The 20,177-nt window shown below is 53.9% G+C and overlaps 2 protein-coding genes and 1 pseudogene across 3 annotated transcripts; 1 reads left to right on the top strand and 2 right to left on the bottom strand.

The window, feature by feature from the left end:
- Positions 1-12,268: 12,268 nt before the first annotated feature.
- Positions 12,269-12,337, bottom strand: EV422DRAFT_t41 (annotated as a pseudogene). Its single transcript has one exon. The product of its transcript is annotated as a tRNA-OTHER (tRNA).
- A 2,063-nt stretch (positions 12,338-14,400) lies between these two features.
- EV422DRAFT_492978 (Rho GTPase activation protein) lies at positions 14,401-17,047 on the bottom strand (the record flags this gene model as incomplete). The annotated part of the gene is made up of 5 exons (XM_053067638.1): positions 14,401-14,552; positions 14,622-15,402; positions 15,469-15,573; positions 15,638-15,946; positions 16,016-17,047. The coding sequence occupies 5 exons, from the start codon at positions 17,045-17,047 to the stop codon at positions 14,401-14,403; spliced, it is 2,379 nt and encodes a 792-aa protein (XP_052928179.1).
- Positions 17,048-18,647: 1,600 nt separating this feature from the next.
- Positions 18,648-20,040, top strand: EV422DRAFT_315434 (uncharacterized protein). The gene is made up of 3 exons (XM_053066222.1): positions 18,648-18,976; positions 19,046-19,310; positions 19,386-20,040. The coding sequence occupies exons 1-3, from the start codon at positions 18,757-18,759 to the stop codon at positions 19,759-19,761; spliced, it is 861 nt and encodes a 286-aa protein (XP_052928178.1). The 5' UTR covers positions 18,648-18,756; the 3' UTR covers positions 19,762-20,040.
- Positions 20,041-20,177: the final 137 nt, after the last annotated feature.

Here is a 20,177-nt window from a genome sequence, read left to right as displayed (position 1 = left end):
TCTCGCACTTTCTAAAGCGATGAGAAAAAATTCTATCCATCATGCTAAGACAGCGAAACCCTCGATGCCCAGTTTCCTTCAGAACGTCAAGACTAAAGCCCGTCATCTGTTCACGAACGCGCCGTCGTATCTGAACAAGGCGAGAGGGTTCGCTACCCAAGTCGTGATGTCGGGGATATCTCATCTTCACTTGTATTTCATATATTATATCTCTTTACTTCTACTTGATCCAAGACCCAGGCTGGCCACCCGAGCTCTCGGTGATACATGACATAAGGCGCCAAGCCTCACTGAAGCCACGCAAGCCCCACTGGCAGCCCATATATAAAGCTGTCAGTCGAGCGGCCGCTGCGATGAGCTTCTTACTTTTTTCTTCACTACAATACACTGCTCTCAGCCCTCTCAGAAGGGCCCAATGTTGTCTACATTTCCTCTGACGATACACCAGGACTTGAGGAGTGTTGTATCCATCCTTTTTCGAGCATCGAGGTGATTTGTTTCTTGAGTTCAGCGAGTTCTTCTTTGTTCATGTGCCGAAGAGGTTGCCAAACGGGTTCAGCACCTTCAGTGAGTTCGATCTTGAAATCATCTTCTCCGCGATCAGGGGGTAGACCTTCCGGTTCCTTGAAGAGCGTATTGACGTGTTTATTTAGGATATCCTTGAGATGTCCTGGATTTTTTTAAGCTCTTGTGGAGCGTCCAGTATTTCGTTAAGAGCGAGGGGACAGACTGGGTCTTTTTCAAACTTGTTCCGTCGCCAAGCCTTATTGAATTGCTTAAAAGTCATTTCTATGACTTGAGGATTGCGAAGGGCATTGGCTTGAGCAAATCGAGATATATAATGAGGTGCGGCTGGTAGAGGACGAGTATCCACAGGTTTACTGATCCGAACAGGTCGAACAGGTCTTTTGTCATAGACCGGATCTCGTTGTACATCGAAGTAAGGGTTTTGTGTTTCGGGATGTATTCGACGTCTTCCCAGTTTCTTGAAGTTCTTTCGCACTTGATGGTGACAGACTGCGGTGCGTTTGGTATAGGGCCGTAATTGGTCCAGCGAAGGGTAGGTAAGGTACTCATCGAGAATTGTTCAGCGTAATTAAAGAAACGCCAGAAAGGCTTTCCAATAATAGCGTCGTAAGCCAGATTACTGACTAGCCAGGGTAGTTGTCCAACTAAGAAAAGCGACTGAGATTTGAGATCCCATAGATCTAACTTTTCCGAAACGACTGTGTCGACAATCATGTATGATTCTTTGCCGGCCAGCCATATCTGCTTCGGTTTGATACGTTTCTTGGGAAATTTGTGCTTTTCGACGAATGTCTTATCAAGGAATAACCCAGTTGCGCCGCTATCGAAAAGAACACGAGCAAACTTGTTTCCGATGCGACAATGAGAGACCCAGAGTCCAGCAGACAGTGGTTCGAAGGCAGGTTTATTGGTAGGATCGTATGTGGTAGGCCAAGCAGAGCTACCGAGGGGCTCTATCGACCTTGGAAGAACTCGAAGCTTGATTTTAGTAGTATTCGTAGTATTCGCTGAGTTGACGGCGTCATCGAGAATTTCCGTAATGCATGACCCAGCATCAACCTGATTGGCTGAACCTTGTTGTTGATTAGGTTGGCAACTGGGCTGCGGAGTTTGAGCGCCACGACCGCGCTGTCGAAGACCACCGCGTCGCTTCTGGGTTTGCGAGCCTTGCTGTCGATTTTTCGGGATTTGACCAGCATTCAACTCTCCAATGTCCCATTTTGTTACAAAGGGGACAGGGAGTCGTTGGACGTTGACGAGGACCGTGAGTAGCTTGCCAGTGTCCACGTCAACGAAAGGGCTGTGACGTTGGTAGGAACTTGACCTGTAGTGAGACGACTCACTCCAGGGGGATAGTATGACGTACCGAGGGCATTGAGCCCAAAGGTCATATCATCTAAGTCTTGCTCAAATTCCGTAATTCGAGATTGGTGTAAGGGGCGTATCGTCCACCACGACCACGCCACAACTACCTCGACCTCAACTGGCTCCACGGCCGTCACGAGAACTTGATGCCGAGGCAATCGGACGAGGCGTATTGGCTTGGTTGCCGTCAGTGAACCCATGAGCCACATGAGCACGACGAGCTGCAGTGATAGCTTGATCGAGAGTGATAGGGGTGTTGATATTGGTAGTGCCCGAGATTTCAAAGTTCGTAACGGCTTCAGCGAGATAATGACCGATTCCTGTATTCTTGAGAAGACCAGCCTTGAAGTATCAAATCTGATCGATAAGGGGAATGGTGCCTTGAGTGTTATCGAGACGATGAGCGGCTTCGAGCTCATTATTGGTGTCTTGAAACTCCTTGATACATTTTTTGAGAGAGTCACCGAGCTTGAGACCGAGAGCTTGAGCTCAATAGTATTATGCAAGTTGCGAGGATAGAAGTGAGCGACGAGAGCCGTTTCGAAAGCTGCCCAATTTGCAGGAGGTCCAGCGGCGTAAGTCGTATTGTACCACTCGAGAGCAGTACGTTGAGTGCGTGAGTGAGTGCGTTGAGTGTCAAAAAAAAAGAACGAGGGAAAACAAGCAGTGCGTTTCACTACACATATTTATTCTCCTATAAATCTTCCACTTGGGAAGGGTTTGTTTTGTTTTGTGCAAGCTAGTAGAGCGGTTAGGTTCGGCGCCCATCTGGTAATCTCCTCCTTTTATCTTGTTTATTGCTGAGGCTTCACGCCGTTGTTTCATATTGGTACAACTGCGTCCTGTAACATCTAAAACCTTTGTTGACCATTTGTATGAACTCTTTCTTGATTTGTCCATCCAATACTTTTTTGAAATTGTCGTAGGTCAGAAGATCGACATTCTGTTTCTTATTGGTCCCCTTGCAGCTCACCTTGCTGCGCTTCTTGCTCCGTAGGAACTGCTCTTCATCTCCAACCACAAAGTACATCTTGGGTGCCAGGGCAATCAGCGCTGTCCCGGTGAACTCTATCTTGAATAGCCCCGGGTCTTCTCGTTGTATTCATCCCCATCGGCAACCAACCATAAACCCGCGTTCCTGTAGAAACTGCTCCTTGAGTTCTGGCCTCACCAGGGAATCAATGGTGTCACCGGCAAGCGCCATATACATGCTATCTGTGTCCATCTGAAGCAGCTCAGATGTAATAATGCTAGGTCCGTTGCCAGAGGCTAGCTCTGTCTCCGCTCGATGTATTGAAAGAATTCTAGAGTTTCTACCTCCTGGGGCGCCGCCCAAAGGCTTTTCTTTCCCTTCAGGAGTCACCCCAGAGCGTAGGACTCCAATATAATCTATGCTACCCGTGATCTCATGCCCTACGCGCTTCCCCGCACTAAGGTGACACCTGCAGCATCTCATTACACCCCCCTTAGAGCGAAGTGTCACATCACACATCACACACGACGTCCGCTTAGGGACACCTTTGCCTCAAACACACAAAGGGGACAGCCTAAAGAAGGCTCTCAAGCGACAGCGAGTGTGTAATGAGGTGCTGCAGTGTCACCTTAGAGCGGGAAGCGCGTAGGGCATGAGATCACGGGTAGCATAGATTATATTGGAGTCCTACGCTCTGGGGTGACTCCCGAAGGGAAGAAAAGCCTTCGGGCGGCGTCCCGGAGGTAGAAACTCTAGAATTCTTTCAATACATCGAGCGGAGACAGAGCTAGCCTCTGGCAACGGACCTAGCATTATTACATGGTAGCACCATCCTTAAAGATCTCTCCGGCAACCTACGATGAGCAACTCTCAGGCGGGTGCTAATACCGCCGTCAGCTCTGCGATAGTTAACAATGACCGCTTAAAGCTTGATCCATTTGAACACCCGCATCGAAGGGCGCAACGGCTCGACAGCGACCAACGCCAAGGCAACGGCCCCGCAGAGCGTAACCGCCCCTTGCACAGGCGCAGGGGGTCACCCCCGTGGTCGCCACCTGGAAGGAGGCACTCCAGCTCACGCTCACCTTGTCGACGTCGAAGCCCGGACCCTCGACGCCAGAATCGGACGCCAGAGCGATACAGGCGCGGACGACGAGTCGCAGGAGCATCTCCCCCCCCGTCGAAGGAGCCGCTGAGTAAGCCGCTACCGCAGCCGCTCCCCGGCGAGGACCCGAAGCCGCTCCCCCATGCGGCGCACGAGCCGTACCCCAGCCCGACAAGAGAACGGACAGGCAACAATCCTCCAAATCCTAGCCCAGCTGGCCAACACCAACGCCCAACTCCAGCAGCAATTCGAGCGCCTGGAGAGGGACTGCCCAGATGACAGCCCCTTCGCTGGAGTACGGGTTAGCCGCGAGGACCATTTGGCGGCTAGCGAAGAGCGTAAGCGCAAGGCGGCCACCGAGAAGGAGTTCCGAACCACCTTGGCTAAGATGCTGACCAAGTTTGACGGTAAGGCTAATGGTAAAGACATGGTCGCCAAACTGGACGAGTTCGTCGACGCCCACCTACGCTATCTGGAAGTTACCGAATTCAGAACAGAGGACGGGGATGTGAAACACTTCGTAGCCCACTTGTTGGGAGACGCCGCTGAGTGGTGGAAGCTCGAGGCTCGCTCCGGAGAGCCTTCCGCCACCCAGGAACGGTTCCTGAAGGCACTCAGGCGCAGGTTCTACCCCACCGCCAACCTCCGTAATTCGGTCGAGGCGAAACTGGCCGCCCTGAAGTTCAAAGACAGCATGTCCGACTACGTTCCGGCCTTCAACGTACTGACCACACAGATCGTTATCCTCCCCAAAAAGGAACATCTCATCTCACTCCGCGACAGGAACGTGAGTACTTCCTGAACGGGCTGACCTTCCACCAGGTCGGACGTCGCATCCGTGAGCAGTGCTACCAGTTCATCCTACAACAGGGCAATGAGGACGAAGACATCCCCATCAAGACCCTTCAGGGAGCCGCCCAGAGGGCCTTCCGCATCGGGGGTTATGCCGACGGGATTGCCCACATTTCGGAGACGGCAAACGGGTCCAACCCGGAACGGCCACTCCGGCCAGGCTTGCGACAAGCGCGATACGCCCCCCACCTTCAACTCCAACCGAGTACCCCTTGGGAAGGAGAGGAAAACTCAGCGAGGCGAATGTCACACTTGCGGCAGCAAGGACCACTACGCCCGGGCGTGCCCTAAGAACCCGGACGACTCAAGATCTCGGCGGCGCCCGCCAAGGCCTTCAATGATGACAACGACAAGTTTCATTTGGCCGCGGAAGCCCCCGAGCCGCGCATACTCCATCGACAGTCAGGATTTTCTGCCCAGGGCCTGACCGCCTGCAGCGCCTCAGCGTCCAGATAACCCGAGGGACCTACCGGACCCCGACTGCAGGACACCATTCCGGAATACCGCCCCACCCCCATCATCGACAAGCTCACGTTCAAGGTCCATGGACGTGTCGGCGGCATCTTCTGCCGCACCCTCATAGACACTGGTTGCAATACCATGCTCATTAGCGACTCATTTGCCCAACGCCATGATCTTAACACGTACGACTGTCCCATGCCCCTTGAGGTGCGCTGGGGTGACAAAGCCGGATCATACGGCACCACGCGGATGATTTGTGCCAACCTCTCCGTCTTCACGGAGGAATGAATACCTCATAAGACCCCTCGGGTCCCGTTTGTCGTGGCCCCGATCCGCGCGGATGTTATCCTAGGGCTACCCTACATCTTGGACCTTGACCTCATACGCTTATGGCGCGACAATGGGTTCCCGGCGCTTCAATTGAGGCTAACGCAACCGTACTAACTTTCCGAGCTAAACCTACCACCCGCCGATGGCAACAACCCAGCGCTTGCGCGGCCCGGTTACTCGAACCTCATACGGGCCCTCACCCCCGCCGTTTCTACCCAAAGCGCGCGGCCTTAAATGAGGAGGGCTTCCTCACGGCCAAACAATTCAAGCGAGGAATCAAGAGGAATAAGGCCACCGAGGTCTATACCGCATGGGTCTCACGCACAGACACGGAGGTGGACCTGGCCACAGACGACACCCTCACGGACGTCGCCGAAGCAGAGGCTAACTTCGTTCGCACGGTCGAGGCAAAGAAATGTGCGATCATTGCGGACCGAAAGGCAACGGACACCCCTCCGATACCACCCGGGGGATCCACTCGCATCGGTCGCCCCCGACCACCCTCTTCGCCCGTTGGAACAGTTTACAGATACCCTCTTCACCGAACAGACCGGCCTCCCGCCGGACCGCGACGACGACAACTTCAGCATCAACTTGAAGCCCGGCTCCAAGCCTGTCATGCTCCCACTCCGCCACTTGACCCCCGACGAACTCGACGAGCTACGGCAGCAACTCGAGCGCCTATCATCCCGCGGGTGGATCTCCCACTTTAAGAGCCCCTGGGGGGCACCCATACTGTTTGCCCCAAAGAAGGACGGTGGCCTCCGCTGCTGCATCGACTACCGGGGCCCTCAACAAGATGACCCATAAGGACGCCACGCCCCTCCCAAACCTCAACGACCTTCGGGACCGCCTCGTCGGCATGAAGGTCTTCACCGCTATCGACATCCGCGATGCCTACCACTGCATCCTCATGCGGGAGGAAGACCATGAGAAGACTGCCTTCCAGACGCGCTTCGGCCACTTCCAGTACAACGTACTGCCCTTCGGGCTGACGAACGCCCCCGCGACGTTCCAACGCCTCATGAACAAACTCCTGGGTGACAAGTACGATTCATACCTCATCTCTTACCTCGATGACATCCTTATTTTCAGCACCGACATGGACCCACATCGGGCATGTCACTGATGTGCTCAAGACCCTCTCGGCTCACGGCCTTCACGGTAAACCATCCAAATGTCAGTGGGCAGTGGACCAGGTCAGTTCTGCGGGCACATGGTGGGTAAGGATGGCCTTTCCATCGCCCCGTTCAAGGTCAAGGCTGTCCGCGCTCGACCCGAACCCACCAGCGCCCTCGAGCTCCTCTCCTTCATGGGGCTAGTCAACTATGTCAAGGAATACATTCCGCATTATACTGACACAGCCCTCCCACTGACCAACCTTCAATCCGGCACCCGCCCGTGGCAGTGGGCGCCAAGGAACAAGCAGCCTTCAACACCATCAAGGCGCTCGTCGCCGATGCCCCTTGCCGGGCGTTCTTCGACCCCGATAAGTTCCCCTACGTCTTCTCATGGCTGGATCGTCAGGGCACGGACGGCGACTTTCCCATGCTGAACCCACTGCCCACCATGAAAAAGGGCCCCAATAACCTTCCGCGCCTCCGCGTCATCTCATATTACTCACGCAAAATGGCTCCGGCCGACACCCGATACCCGGTGCACTAACAGGAGCTCCTCGCGTTGAACAAAGTGATCCGCGCTAACCGCCATCACCTCATCGGTCGCCAATTCCGTGCATTCGTCGACCATGAATCCCTCATATACCTCCAGAATCAGCCTCATCTCTCCCGGCGCCAGGCCGGATGGGTGGAGTTCCTTCAGGACTACGACTTCACTATCGAATACCTCCCCGGCGAGTTCAATCACATCGCCGACATACTCAGCCGCACACCACGGTACGCCCCGAAGTGCGCCAGCTGTCAGATGAACGTCGAAGTGTTCTCCATTGTCACCGGGACACCTCTACCGGACATCACCGGCCGCCTCCCTACCGACACCAAGTGGCTCACTGCACTTGGCGATGACATGTTCTGCAAGGACACCCTCGCCCACCTGCAGACCACCATGACAAACCCTGATGACCCCTCTACCCTCTCGGGTTTTGCGCGCCGCCTCACGCGTGACGACCGCGGCTTTGTTTTGTAGCATGGCCGCTGCTCCGTCCCCGAGGGCCTTCGGGGCCCCCTCCTCAGGTTCTATCATGACTCCCTGGCCAACGGCGGCCACTCAGGTGTCCAGCGCACCGGCGCCAAACTCCTCGCGCTCTACTACTGGCCCCTCCTCAAGCGCGAGGTCCACCAGTACGTCCGGACTTGTCCCGACTGCCAACGCAACAAGCAGGCTTCCAACTTCGGGCTCCTACGCAGCATTCCGGTCCCCGACGAGCGCTGGCGTTGCGTCGGCTTGGACATCTACTTCCCCATGACAAAATCTAAGGGGGGCGAAGCGGGAGACGAGTCCGTCATGGACAAGGGAGCCGTCCTCATCCTGGTGGACTACTTATCCAGCCGCGTAATCCTCCTCGAGACCCATGCCAAGGCAACGGCAAAGGAACTCGCCCAGCTGTTCTTTGACCAGGCCTTCCGCATCACGGGCATGCCCCACACGATCATCAGCGATTGGGACACCAATGGACCGGCGCCTTTTGGAAGAACCTCCTGAAGTGCGCCGGCGTAGAGCAGGAACTCTCGTCGGAACGACACCAACAGACCGACGGCAAGACGGAGAATGTCATCAAGACAATCAAGAAGATGATGGTCCCCTACCTGAACTACACCGGCTCGAACTGGCGCGAGATGCTTCCCTCCTTGAGTACACCTACAACAGGACGTCCCAGACCTCCACGGGCATGTCACCGTACGAGATCGACATCGGGTACATCCCAAAGGTACCAGACCAATGGGGTACCAGCGACCCAACAGAGCAACTGAAACAGGCCGATCGAAAGTGCATTGAGGAGCGCATGCAGCAACTGACCGAGGTGAGCCGCATTGTTCAGCACAGACTCCGAGAGGCCCAGGACAGGCAGGCAAGATACTACGACAAAAACAAGAATACGGATGCGTTTGTAGTAGGCGACCAGGTCCTGCTGAACCGCGAAGGCATTCAGATCAAGAGTATCTCGGCCCGAAACAAGAAGCTGCCCGCGCTGTGGATCGGGCCCTTCACCGTCAGCGGAAAAGGGCCCCACCCGGACACCTACAAGCTGGAGCTCTCCCACGAGTTCAGTGGACTACACCCGGTGTTCCATGTCAACATCCTACGCGGGTACAACCCTCCGGAGAACGGCCCATACCAAAAAGTGGACGCGCCACCCCCCCAGGAAGTCAACGGCAAACTCGAACACCGAGTTGAAGACATCCTCGATTCCAAGTGGGTACGCAACACCGAGATGTTCCTGGTCAGATGGGCCGGCTTCGACGTGTCCCAGAACACTGGGAGCCACTCCGACACGTCTGTAACACCTCGGCCCACAAGCGATATGTCCGAAAGCAAGCCGTCAAACGCCAGGAGACTTGGGAGACCAAGGCGAAGAGGAGCGGCAGTCTCTCGTCGTCGTAAACGTATCTGGAACCTTGTACATACATCAAAACAGAGTTTCTACTGTCCGAAATGATCATTACCATTACGGACTCATGCGGGCGGGTACTAGTACCAAGGCCTATGATGCAGGCGGGTACGAAGTAACAGGGCCTATGATGCGGGCGGGTACAAGGTACCAGGGCCATGCGAGCGGGCAAGCGAGGTGTCAGGGCTCATGCGGGCGGGTATGCAATAACAATGCCTACGATGCGGGCGGGTACGAGGTACCAGGGCCTATGCGAGCGGGCAAGCGAGGTGTCGGGGCTCATGCGGGCGGGTATGCAATACCAAGGCCTAAGATGCGGGCGGGTACGAGGTACCAGGGCCTATGCGAGCGGGTGCGAGGCACCAGGGCTCAGGACGATCGGTGAAGTACCCAAGGGAAACGCTCCGAAGAGATCAAATTCAACAAAATATATATACAAGAAAGAAGAACGACGATGCCAGGCTAAATACCAGCCTGTTTGGCGAAAGACCATTGGCAACGTGTGCCGTGGCAGGCGGTCCCCATGCCACAACGCAGCGGGACGAACTGCTGGACGTTCATCTGGCTAAAGGGAACGCGTCAAGTCAACATCGGAACCTGTCAAAAGTTCACGACTGTTGTACTTACGCGCGGACATGCCCCATACACTGGATGTGGTCGCAGGGGAAGACCTGCACGTCCTGGGTCAGACAATCGCAGTCGGGCCACACACAGGTGCAGGGTAGCGCCTGGCAGAAGAGCGGCGCTTCACACTCCTCCCCGAAACCGTCAACGTAGCCGCACGTGAACTCCCCGACGGGCGTGTTGGTCTGTTGGGAAGAGATGTGAGCTGTCAGTCACCTTGCGGGAACCACCCATAACATGCGGTTCCTTACGGTGTCATCACAGAGCGGGAGGATGCAAGGCCGGCATATAACGTGCTGGCACGCCGAGAGGAACATCTTGCGGGGGCGGTACGTGTTGCAGTTCCAACGCGTAGGTCGGGCCGGTAGAGCCGGGGGCTCAGGGGCACTGTCCGAGTGCACCTCGGTGGCGTCCTGAGATAAAATTGGTCAAACCACGTAAGATCGGTCAATTGGGCGCCCTCCGTGGACTCACCACTCGCTGTCGTTTGAGAGCCTTCTTCAGGCTGTCTCCTTTGGTGGGGCCCTCGCCTACTTTCTTCTTGCCCGATGACGGGCCGGCGGCGGTGGGCTTGGCAGGAGGAGCTACGCTGGCCATGGTGAGAGAGGAACGGCGACGGTGAGGGGTTACGAGATTGGGAGCAAGAAATGTAAGTCCGAGGACTGGCGGGAAGGTGCTGAGGGGACTACTGCCTCCCTTTTATATGCCGCATGGACAAGGACCATAGCGCCCCACGACCAGCTGCGGCCGAACCATCTCTACCTCATACCGGCGTGGATCTGATTGCCATCGTGGTGACCACCAGTGACGCCAGCCGCTCCAGTAGAGCCATGCGCACTCCTCATGGCCGACACCTGTGTCAGCTAAACATCAAGTAACAGCGGGGAGCGACTGACAGGTGCGGTCGGTGTCGGAGTGACACTTGGCTCTAAGGGGGTTGTAATGAGGTGCTGCAGGTGTCACCATAGGGCGGGGAAGCGTGTAGGGCATGAGATCACGTGTAGCATAAATTATATTGGAGTCCTACGCTCTGGGGTGACTCCCAAAGGGAAGAAAAGCCTTCGGGCGGCGCCCCGGGTGTCGGTGATATCTCATCTTCACTTGTATTTCATATTATATCTCTTTACTTCTCCTTGATCCGAGACCCGGGCTGGCCACCCGAGCTCTCGGTGATACATGACATAAGGCGCCAAGCCTCACTGAAGCCACGCAAGCCCCACTGGCAGCCCATATATAAAGCTGTCAGTCAAGCGGCCGCTGCAAAGAGCTTCCTACTTTTTTCTTCACTACAATACACTGCTCTCAGCCCTCTCGGAAGGGCCCAATATCGTCTACGTTTCCTCTGACCTTACATACTTCGCTTGATAGGAGTTTGCGCGAGGTTTTGACTGAGGTTCCAAGCAAATTTTTGCGGTTAGCGTTGTCAGAAAAAACATTTAAGGGTAAGAAAGGAATGTTTTTAAAAAGCCTTGTTTTAAGTATGCCTGACTCCTGTATAGAAACAATGGGAAGGTTACTACTTCAGCGCTTAGAAATGCTATCCTTAGATGCTAGGAAAGTCCCTTTTGAGAAAGATAGCTCCTTGTCAAAGGATCCTGATGAAGCGCTGATAGAGATACAAAGAAGAGCGAAGGAAAGCGTGGATCGACTGGGGATAACGCAGATAAAGGGCAAAGATTGGGAGGAATATATTTTAGAGTGAGATACTATAAACCCTTCTAGAATATATCCATGGCTGTCAGAGCTTCTATGATTGTCTGAAAATCGGGATTAGGCAGCAGTCTGACAGCTTCAATCAAATCTCGGTCGTGATATGATGTAAGTCTTCTGTACTGGGAACTCGGGATCAAATGCTCAGTGATACGGAGTCCTGCAACTTCACGTTGAGAAGCATTTGACAAATCGTAAGGAGTGGACGCAGCATCTTTACCGCATATCTGCACAAAGGCTTTTTTTGTTACGATCTCGACGACTGAGGCGGAAGACAAGGCGAGAGCGATGGGCGACAAGAGATTGTATTGGCGAAACAAGAGACAAGGACTAGAACAAGAGACGAGAAGAACTGGTGTTGATCTGCTGGGGAGGAAGGGAATGGACAAAGAGGGGGCGGCTATTTATGGATAAACAACCCAGCAGACCAAAGACAACAACAAGAGGGGACTTAGTGAGTGCCAGCTCTGCTCCCTAGCCTAGAGCGAGCGTAGCAGGCGTAGAGAGGAAGCTACAGCTGCTGGCTGTGGAGAAGTACTGGGGGGGTCGACAAATGGCCGGAGATTGGCTCACAGATGGACAGGGTAGAGGAGGAGCGGCGAATGAGGGATTGGCGAAATGAGAGGGGAGAGGAGGAGTGGCGATATTGCGGGAGGATTGGCAAAATGAGAGGAGAGATGTCAAGGGAATCGTCCCGATTGCTCGGAACGCCCTGGAGAGGTGGTACAGTCACAGAAAGAAGAGAAAAATGTTTGGGGAAGGTAGGAATCGAACCCACGCCACCTGGGTGAGAGCTAGGTGTCTTAACCACTAAGCCAAAATGTGTGTGTTCCTCTTACAAGAGTGGCGGAGTGGCATTGACATTGGCATTGACATTGGCATTGACATTGACATTGACATTGACATTGGCGTTTGACATTGGCGTTTGATATTGGCATTTGACAATGGCAGCTCTCAGTAGGTAAGATTATGGTATGGGCACGTCGTCCATAACATTTTTCTGCCGAATGTTGAACTTAACACTCGCGAAATAGTCAGGATATTGCTTCCTGCATTGAAGGCGTTCGTCAATTAAATCCAAAATTATTGCCTGTATACACGCTTATCACCTCACCTCAAAAGAAGTATATATGTCTCTCGAAACATATGCTTCTGGGAAATGTCATCTAAGCAATCTCGGTAAGTTTCGTCATTCATTAGTTAATATTTGGACGATCTAGACTGGTCACACATGTCAATAAAAAAAGATCGAAATGGTACGTAATCTTTCAGCAATCCATTACCAGTTTGATCTTGATTATACCATCGACATACTGAAGTAGATGGCGCTTCCCTCCGTTTCGTGGGCTGGACGTCCCTTTCAGTGCCCTCTTGTTGATTCCGATGTCGATCAGAAAAGCTGACTTTGAATCAATAGACATCTTGCAGGCCGCATGCCAACTACAGCCGATCAAAGTGGATCCTGGTACTTTGTCAGTGAATCTTTTATGAATCCCCACATGGCTCATGGCAACTGAGTGGTTTGAGTTCATAGTATCCAGTGGAAGTCGCGAATCTTGCTGGTCCTGACTGTTCCAGTATTTTGACACAGGGATTATATTCGTAAAATCCGTCATCTGCCATCTTTTGATGATAGATGGCTGAAAATCATCCTCCTTCGTTGGCCTAGGAGTGGAACAATATGTACTATGGCAGTGAAGAGATTGTCAACTCAACTGCCGAACCTGTTTCGCGATACCGAAAGGGCAGGTTGCGGATTGGGTGAACCTATTGCCGAACGAGCAGCAGCAGCGTACGAAGCATGCATTGCCTCCCAATAATGTAAAACGCCGAGGGTTCGGTTGCTGGTGAGGAAGATGTTAAGCGTGAGGAGAACTCACAGTTGTTTGTCAACGATAAGCAACCCCCTTGCATGAGTGGTGCGTGAGTCGCCGTGAGTCAGCGCAGCCAGCCCAAGCCAAGCCACCCATTCTCGCCCTTGCACTCCCAATCTCCCGTTATCAACTTTTATCAGGCTGGGGCTGCCTGTGACTGATTGTTGCCCCCATCACTTTCGAAACGCGAGTCATCCGTAATTCCATCAACACGCCTAGGGATCCAACCCTTACGTGACCCGACCCGGGCGACCCGCGGGCCGGCCCGGCCGGGTCGCGCTACGGGTCATCCTTGACATGGCCCATCGGCCCGGCGGGTTGCCTATCATATGGGCTGCACCCCTTCCCGAACCATCGAGAAACCCAAGTGACAACCCTGACCTTTGCACCATCACCCTACCATCCAGGATGGATGATCTTTCTCAGGAAGCGTCTCTAGGACCATCCATGATTTTGCGGAGTACCCAGAGTTCAGTGAAATTTGACACTTTGCCCGTCAAACCCTGTCGAAGTGACCCGACCCGGCAAACCCGTACATGGGCCGGGCCCAGCCGGGTCGGGCACCGGGCCGGCCAAAGCCCGACCCGACCCGGACGGGTTGGCCAGGGTCCAGAAAGTGCCCAACTGGAAATCCTCCTTCGGCTGAAAGGGGTGCGCCATGTCCTCGTGGACGGAGAGCTGCGTACCGCACGTGGCGCACTGTGTCCTCCTGTAACATGTACTTCTCTCCACAGGGGGCGCAGTATTCAGAGTCCAGATAAAGCGATTCAGGGACTTTACAGTGGTCAGATATTCTTTTGAATAAACGAACACTCTAGAATTACTTGCTAAGGTAACTGGGAAAACATGAAGATACGGATAATGACTGATGACTATACAAGGGGAGAGTGGAAGAAACGGTTTGGGAGGAGAGTGATGAATGTCTAGTGTCTAGATAAAGAGCAGAGTCAAATCAACCAACGTCCGGCGGTGGGTTGAGAAGAGGGAACGTCCTTCTAGCTAAGCGTAATTAACGCTTCAAGAAAGTCTTGTTGAGAAGAGCCAGGGTCTTGTTGACACTGAGTTGGACGTATTCGAGGTCCAGGAGAGTCACACCCAGCTGCTGCTTCTCGAGCAGGTCGTCCAGTTTGAGATCCATCTCGAGAATGGCTTTTTCGCGTCCTAAACAAGGTTTACGGAAGTAAGTCAGAATGCTCAAGAGAGTAGAGAGTAGGAGTCAAGACAACGCACCTTTATAATGGAGCGCGATAATGAATGTCCCTGGCAGTGGCGACAGAATGTTGAAGAAGATATTGGACCTCCTGTTGTCAGGAACGTTGCTTTCCACAATGATGCCGTCCTTTTCCAGGTGGGCGTGTGTGAACTTGAACGGGCCTTGCACCTGAGCCTTCGATGACTTGGAGCCGGTGACCCCTGACTTGATGCGGACGTTCTGGAGGTACGCCTTGTAGCTCTCCAACTGTGATCGGAGGTAGTTGTTGTGATCGATTATGGTCTTGAAGACTAACTCCAAAGATCCGATCTCCTTGTCGACCTTCTCTCTCAGGTTTCCGAGGTGCACGAGCTCCTGTCGGATTTCGTCGCACATCAGAGCGTACCGGTTCGGGTTCTGCCTCTGCTCCGCTGGCATAACCTCGTCCAACTGGTAGAGCATCTCCCGGACCTTGATGCCCTTCTTGACCAGGGTGGGGTCACGGGAGGTCGCCGCACTCTCGGCAACGCGCGCCAAGTTGAATGCCGCACTGCCTTTGTTGCCCGCTTTGACCACTGCAGATGACAATCCAGGCATGGTACGAATGATCTGAACGTATAATGCCTTGGTGTCCATGTACATGATATCGCTGGATGTCAACTCGCTGTCTGCGATGGCCGAGGGGAAGTCCGGGATTGGCTGCTCCCATCTTGAGAAAATCGGAAGCTCGACGGTTTTGTTCTCAGCACGAGGAACCTGGGCGGGTGCTGAACCGAGGTCTTGGAGACAGATGCGAAGGTGGTGCTTGTCGGCGGCAGCCTATGAAGAAGGAGACCGTTCATTGAGCTTGGATTTCCTGCGACATGACGGGGGCCCGCAACATACCAAGACATCCATGTGTTGCATCAATAGAGAGTGGGTATTGTACAATTCGTTAAGCGAGATGTTCAGCGTGATGTCCTTCTTTGATAATGCAATGTATTGGTCCATCTGCAGAGAATGAGTTAGGAGCAAGTTCTAACCAGATCATTGAGGAATTTCAAGCGATACTAACCTCCAAAGACTCGTAAAAGTCTCCAACCTCGCATAATTCGTTCAGGAAGCGATTTATCCTCTGCTTGTGCTGCTCCACAAACGGATTCAGGGACATCATGTAAACTTCCTTGGAATACGTTGGCTTGTTCGCGAGGTTTTGCAGCATTTTGGCGATGAGAGTGAGAGTGCGGCGGGGGCTTTGGGCGGGGTTGCCCTCAACAAGCATGTAGGCTTGTGGTGTCACTATTGCAGGGTTAATGAAGCGGAGGAAGAAGAACCCTCCAATGAGAGAACATATTTGCAGGTCGGAGGCGTCGGGATATTTCCGCTATGAAGTGAAATGGATTAGGTTTGTTGTGCCCTGCTTCTCATTACTGCTGGCACGAATGCGACATACCTTGGTCAACGACCGAATCTGCTTGCAGATCCACCTGATTCCGTATGGGACCTGGTCCAGGGATCCCATTATGGTTGTCAGGAATGACTCGGCGATTTCCATCAACGTGACCAAGCGCGGTGCGATGATAGCCTGAACATCGGGATGCTGGGACGCCTCCTCAGGGGAGATCGATTTCGGCAGGTCACTGGGCTTGCCCGTGGCCGTCTCGATTTGCTCGATCATTCGCTCGTAAACTTTCAGAGGGTTGATCTCCAGGTCCAAATCCTGCATCTCAATTAGCTTGTTGATCCGCGCTGACAGGACGTGCTTCAGGTATGTCTGCCCCGGCCCTCTCCGTGTATACGTGGTCAACATCCGGGATACGGGGGTGTTGGCGCGTAGAAGACTTCCGAAATCTGTCGCAGCGTCGAACTGGGATGACAGAACATTTTGGAACATGGAGAGCAACAGGTACTCTTCTCGCGAGTCGTACTGGTTTCCGTACAGGGTGAACATGACAGTCTGGAGGAGGGTATCGATTTCGGAGAGACTGACCAACCGCGCTAGAGCGGCAATGTGGCGGGGTTCGTTTTGCAGCAGGAAGAAGAGGTTCCCGTACAGCTGGCGTTTGCGCTCATCTGGCAGCAGGTGTCCTTCTGTTGTGTCCAGCTCCTCCAAATGACTAGCAACCTCCTGTTGCTCGTCTAACGCCATGCGGTTTTGAATCAAGAGAGCGATCCGACTGTCGAGGAATCGAACATCCCGTTCCAGCAGGAAGTTCTTCTTCGACTGTGCGGAGATCTTGGTCTTCAGATCCTTCAACCGTCGCTGAGCTTGCGTCAGCTCGTCGTCAACCTCCACGTCGTTTTCCGCGGCCATCGACCACAACGCCGCAACCGAGTACCGCCTGTCTGCCCCGTTCCCAAGAGGTAGGCCATTCTGGGCAGCAATCACAGCAGCCTTTGCCAACCCTGAGGCGTATATTGTGGAGGGTACGGTCTCCTGCCGGTTCCGACGGCTGGCGGCCCGCCCATTCTGCTCCGCGGGCATATTCTCGTCCCCACCACTGTAGTTTCCAATTATATCGGTTGCGTAAGTTGCGGCCATGAGAGGCGATTTGTTGCCGCTGAGTTGGTGTAGGTTTGAAGGGGCAGTCTGGCGCAATTTCTAGCAAGTGTCCAAGGTAAGAGAATGAATGAACGGTTTAAGAAATGTTATACGGTGGAGAAGTCGAGATTTTCAAAAACTTTTCCAGAAGTTCTGCGAGAAGTGGTAGCCCTGGAACTCCCCTTGCCGGATAGCTTTGCCTATCGAAAGTATGCGCTTACCGGAATGACTTTGCCCAGGAAAACAGTGGCAGAGGCTTGGTTGCTGTAACCCCGCGGGTGGCTGCCCTGCTGGATAAAAACTGAAACAAGGACGTACGTACGACGTTGGTCTGCTGGTCCAACCAGCTGTCGTGCGTACTATTACCGGTCCTATGGGTAACGTAGTGTTAGATCTACAGAAGACGAGGACTGCGAGATTTTGCATGCAACCTCAAACAGTAGGGGAAGCGGAAAGGAAAGACCGATGAACAGCTTAACTACCTTAACCCTTAACCAGTGGCCGCAAAAACGCTAAAAATAAATAAATGCAGCTTACATAATCGAGGCTGACTGGGCGGGGAGCACCAGGCACCAGGCACCACCGCCGGCTTCCCATTTGTCCCCCGCATCAAAACGCTTTTAAGCAGTGGAATTCCATACACAATAAACGTAAGGTAGAAGGGAGCCGGTAGTATGAAGTCTGGATGTCTGGACATTGGCGCAAATGACGCGGAAGCCCAAAACAGGCGTCAGATTGGGGCGTCAAGTGACCGTCATCCATGTACCCTCAGATGCTTTTTTGAGGCATATAGAACTGTGCACCTTCGACCTCCCTGCAAGGCTATATACGTACCGTGCGGACAGAGGTGTGGAGGACGAGAAAGCAGTCGGGTCCTGAGTTTGAAGTCGGAGTTATTTCTGGGGGGTTTCTAGAAAGGAATCATCACTCGCGTCTTTCCTTGCAGGACATGGGGCCGGAAAATTCCCTGCTTTGATTCATTGTTGATACCCCTCACGAAGACGACCTAGATGCATATAGTGAGCATGGCAGTGCGGGGCCGCCGGAGTGGAGGCGGTCCAAGAACCCACAGGGCGGGCAGGGGACAAGGGAATAAATACGTGAGGTCGTTTGACGCCCTTTGTTGCCGATGGCCGATTGAGAATCTGGGGTTGCATCATCGCCTGGTGGTGAGGGCTACGCCTGTCGATTTAGCCAGCGTGCATCGCCACAAGCTGTGCTGCCCCCCTTCCGCCCAATCAATCCACAAGGGTTGGACACCTTTTTTTTCCCCTCTCCGGTTGATGCAGGGCGGTGAGGAAATAGCAATCCACAGCTGCTTTATTACAAACTCCCCTCTCTCCATTCCAGCGTGCTGCGTTTTGCTGTGGAGTGCTCCCCCGACCGATACAGTTCCTTATAGACGACGCAGGCGGTGCATATATAAGGGGTGATCGACCAGTGTTAGTCAGCCTTCTAAGACTCTTTCACACCGAATTGGGCAACACAGCGTAACCTTGGACTACGACCAACTGCAATAAGCAACAGTCTTTGCAGGCCCTCCTCGCCTCTGTCTATTCTCAACGCGCAACTCATATCTACGTCTCTCTGGCCCGCCACCTGCGTTTCCTTCCCCACGTCTGGCGCACCGCATCACTCAATACCATTCTATCATGCCGGTCCCTATGGAAAGCGTCGCTCAACAGCGTCGCCCTCAACTAAACTCCCGCGCCTGCTCATACCAAGATACCTCTCGATACCGTGCATCCGGCGCTGCTCCTCAACTTGCTAGGACAAATAGCTCCCAATATACACCATATGGGGAGGAAGACGTGAACAAACCGAAGGTCGTTGGGGAGCTTGCGGCAGTCTCTGACAACGCGCCCGAACAAGGTGATGCCAATTTCGCGGGGTTGGTCGGGTCTTCCAACCCTGGTATTGACAATGGACCACTGAGGACAGTAGTCGAAAGGCCGGCGCTCACGCGCACCTTCACACGAGAGGCATGGGTTAAGCAAATGACCTCCGGTGTTAGCGCTACGCCCAAGCAGAGCCCTTCCGTATATGGTCCTAGACAGAGCCCATTCATCCCAGGGGGTCATTACAACCCCTCAGGATCTGGCTTATCTACACCTGCTGGCGATTCCGGACTTACAACATCGAGCGCTTGGGGCCCAGCCTCCCCTTCATTGACTGGAACGTTCAATGTTTCTTCCGACCTTCACTCGTAAGTTACTTGGCGCTATGGTTTCTGGGCATTTAGCGTCTTCCCTTTTCCATTACTAATTTGCGGTATGTGTAGGTCCGAGAACAATGACGCCGACGGCAAGCAAACCTTCGCGTTCACAGTTCATGCGGAACGCAATCTGTCTGCCCACAGTAGGCCTGGCACCCCAGTGAACGATGCCGGAGACCGCGTACCGGAGTCTGTTGCGGAGACGGTCGAACGACACAGGGAAGGTCAGGAAGTTGTTGACGCTACACCGCTGACGGGCCGGAAGGTGATGGTCGCCGTTGACGCGGCTGATCAAGACGGCCTCAATACCCTGGCGTACGCTTGCGACAAAGTGGTCCATCCTGGCGACGTTTTGTACGTTGTGCGGGTCGTTCGTGAACAGCGTGGCTTCAAAGGTATGCGGCATGTTCGTAAATGCGGTCACTGCAGCTCCCGTGTCTGATACTGATCCTAACTTCAATTCACAGGTTCATACTCTGCAGCAGCTGAAATGCTTCGTAGCATCGAGTTACGCGCCCGTGGGGAGGCCGAGCTCATCACATGCCAAGCCATTCGGGAGCTCGGCAAGGCAGGAAAGAAGGCAGTCGACGTCTACGTCACATACCGAGTCGGCGACCCCCGCGCGTGCATTCGCGAGCTTGTCGGAAAGGAAGCACCTCAGATACTCGTCGTCGGAAACAACAGGAAGAGGGTAGCTAGCGGATCCGTGTCCAAGGGCGCCGGACGCGGGATCTTCTTCCACGGTGGGCAGGACACCTTCGTGCCTCACGGCATGCAAGGGGTCGAGGTTATTAGCATTCAGTAGTCATCAAAAGCGGAGAGAACCCCGCGAGGCGCGTTCGTGGTCTCTGAAGGTCT

This window comes from Fimicolochytrium jonesii (genome assembly GCF_025526975.1).
Source record: "Fimicolochytrium jonesii strain JEL569 chromosome Unknown EV422scaffold_4, whole genome shotgun sequence".
NCBI classification, from domain to species: domain Eukaryota; kingdom Fungi; phylum Chytridiomycota; class Chytridiomycetes; order Spizellomycetales; family Powellomycetaceae; genus Fimicolochytrium; species Fimicolochytrium jonesii.
Note: the sequence above shows the minus strand (reverse complement) of the source record. Positions and strands in the feature narration are given on the sequence as shown.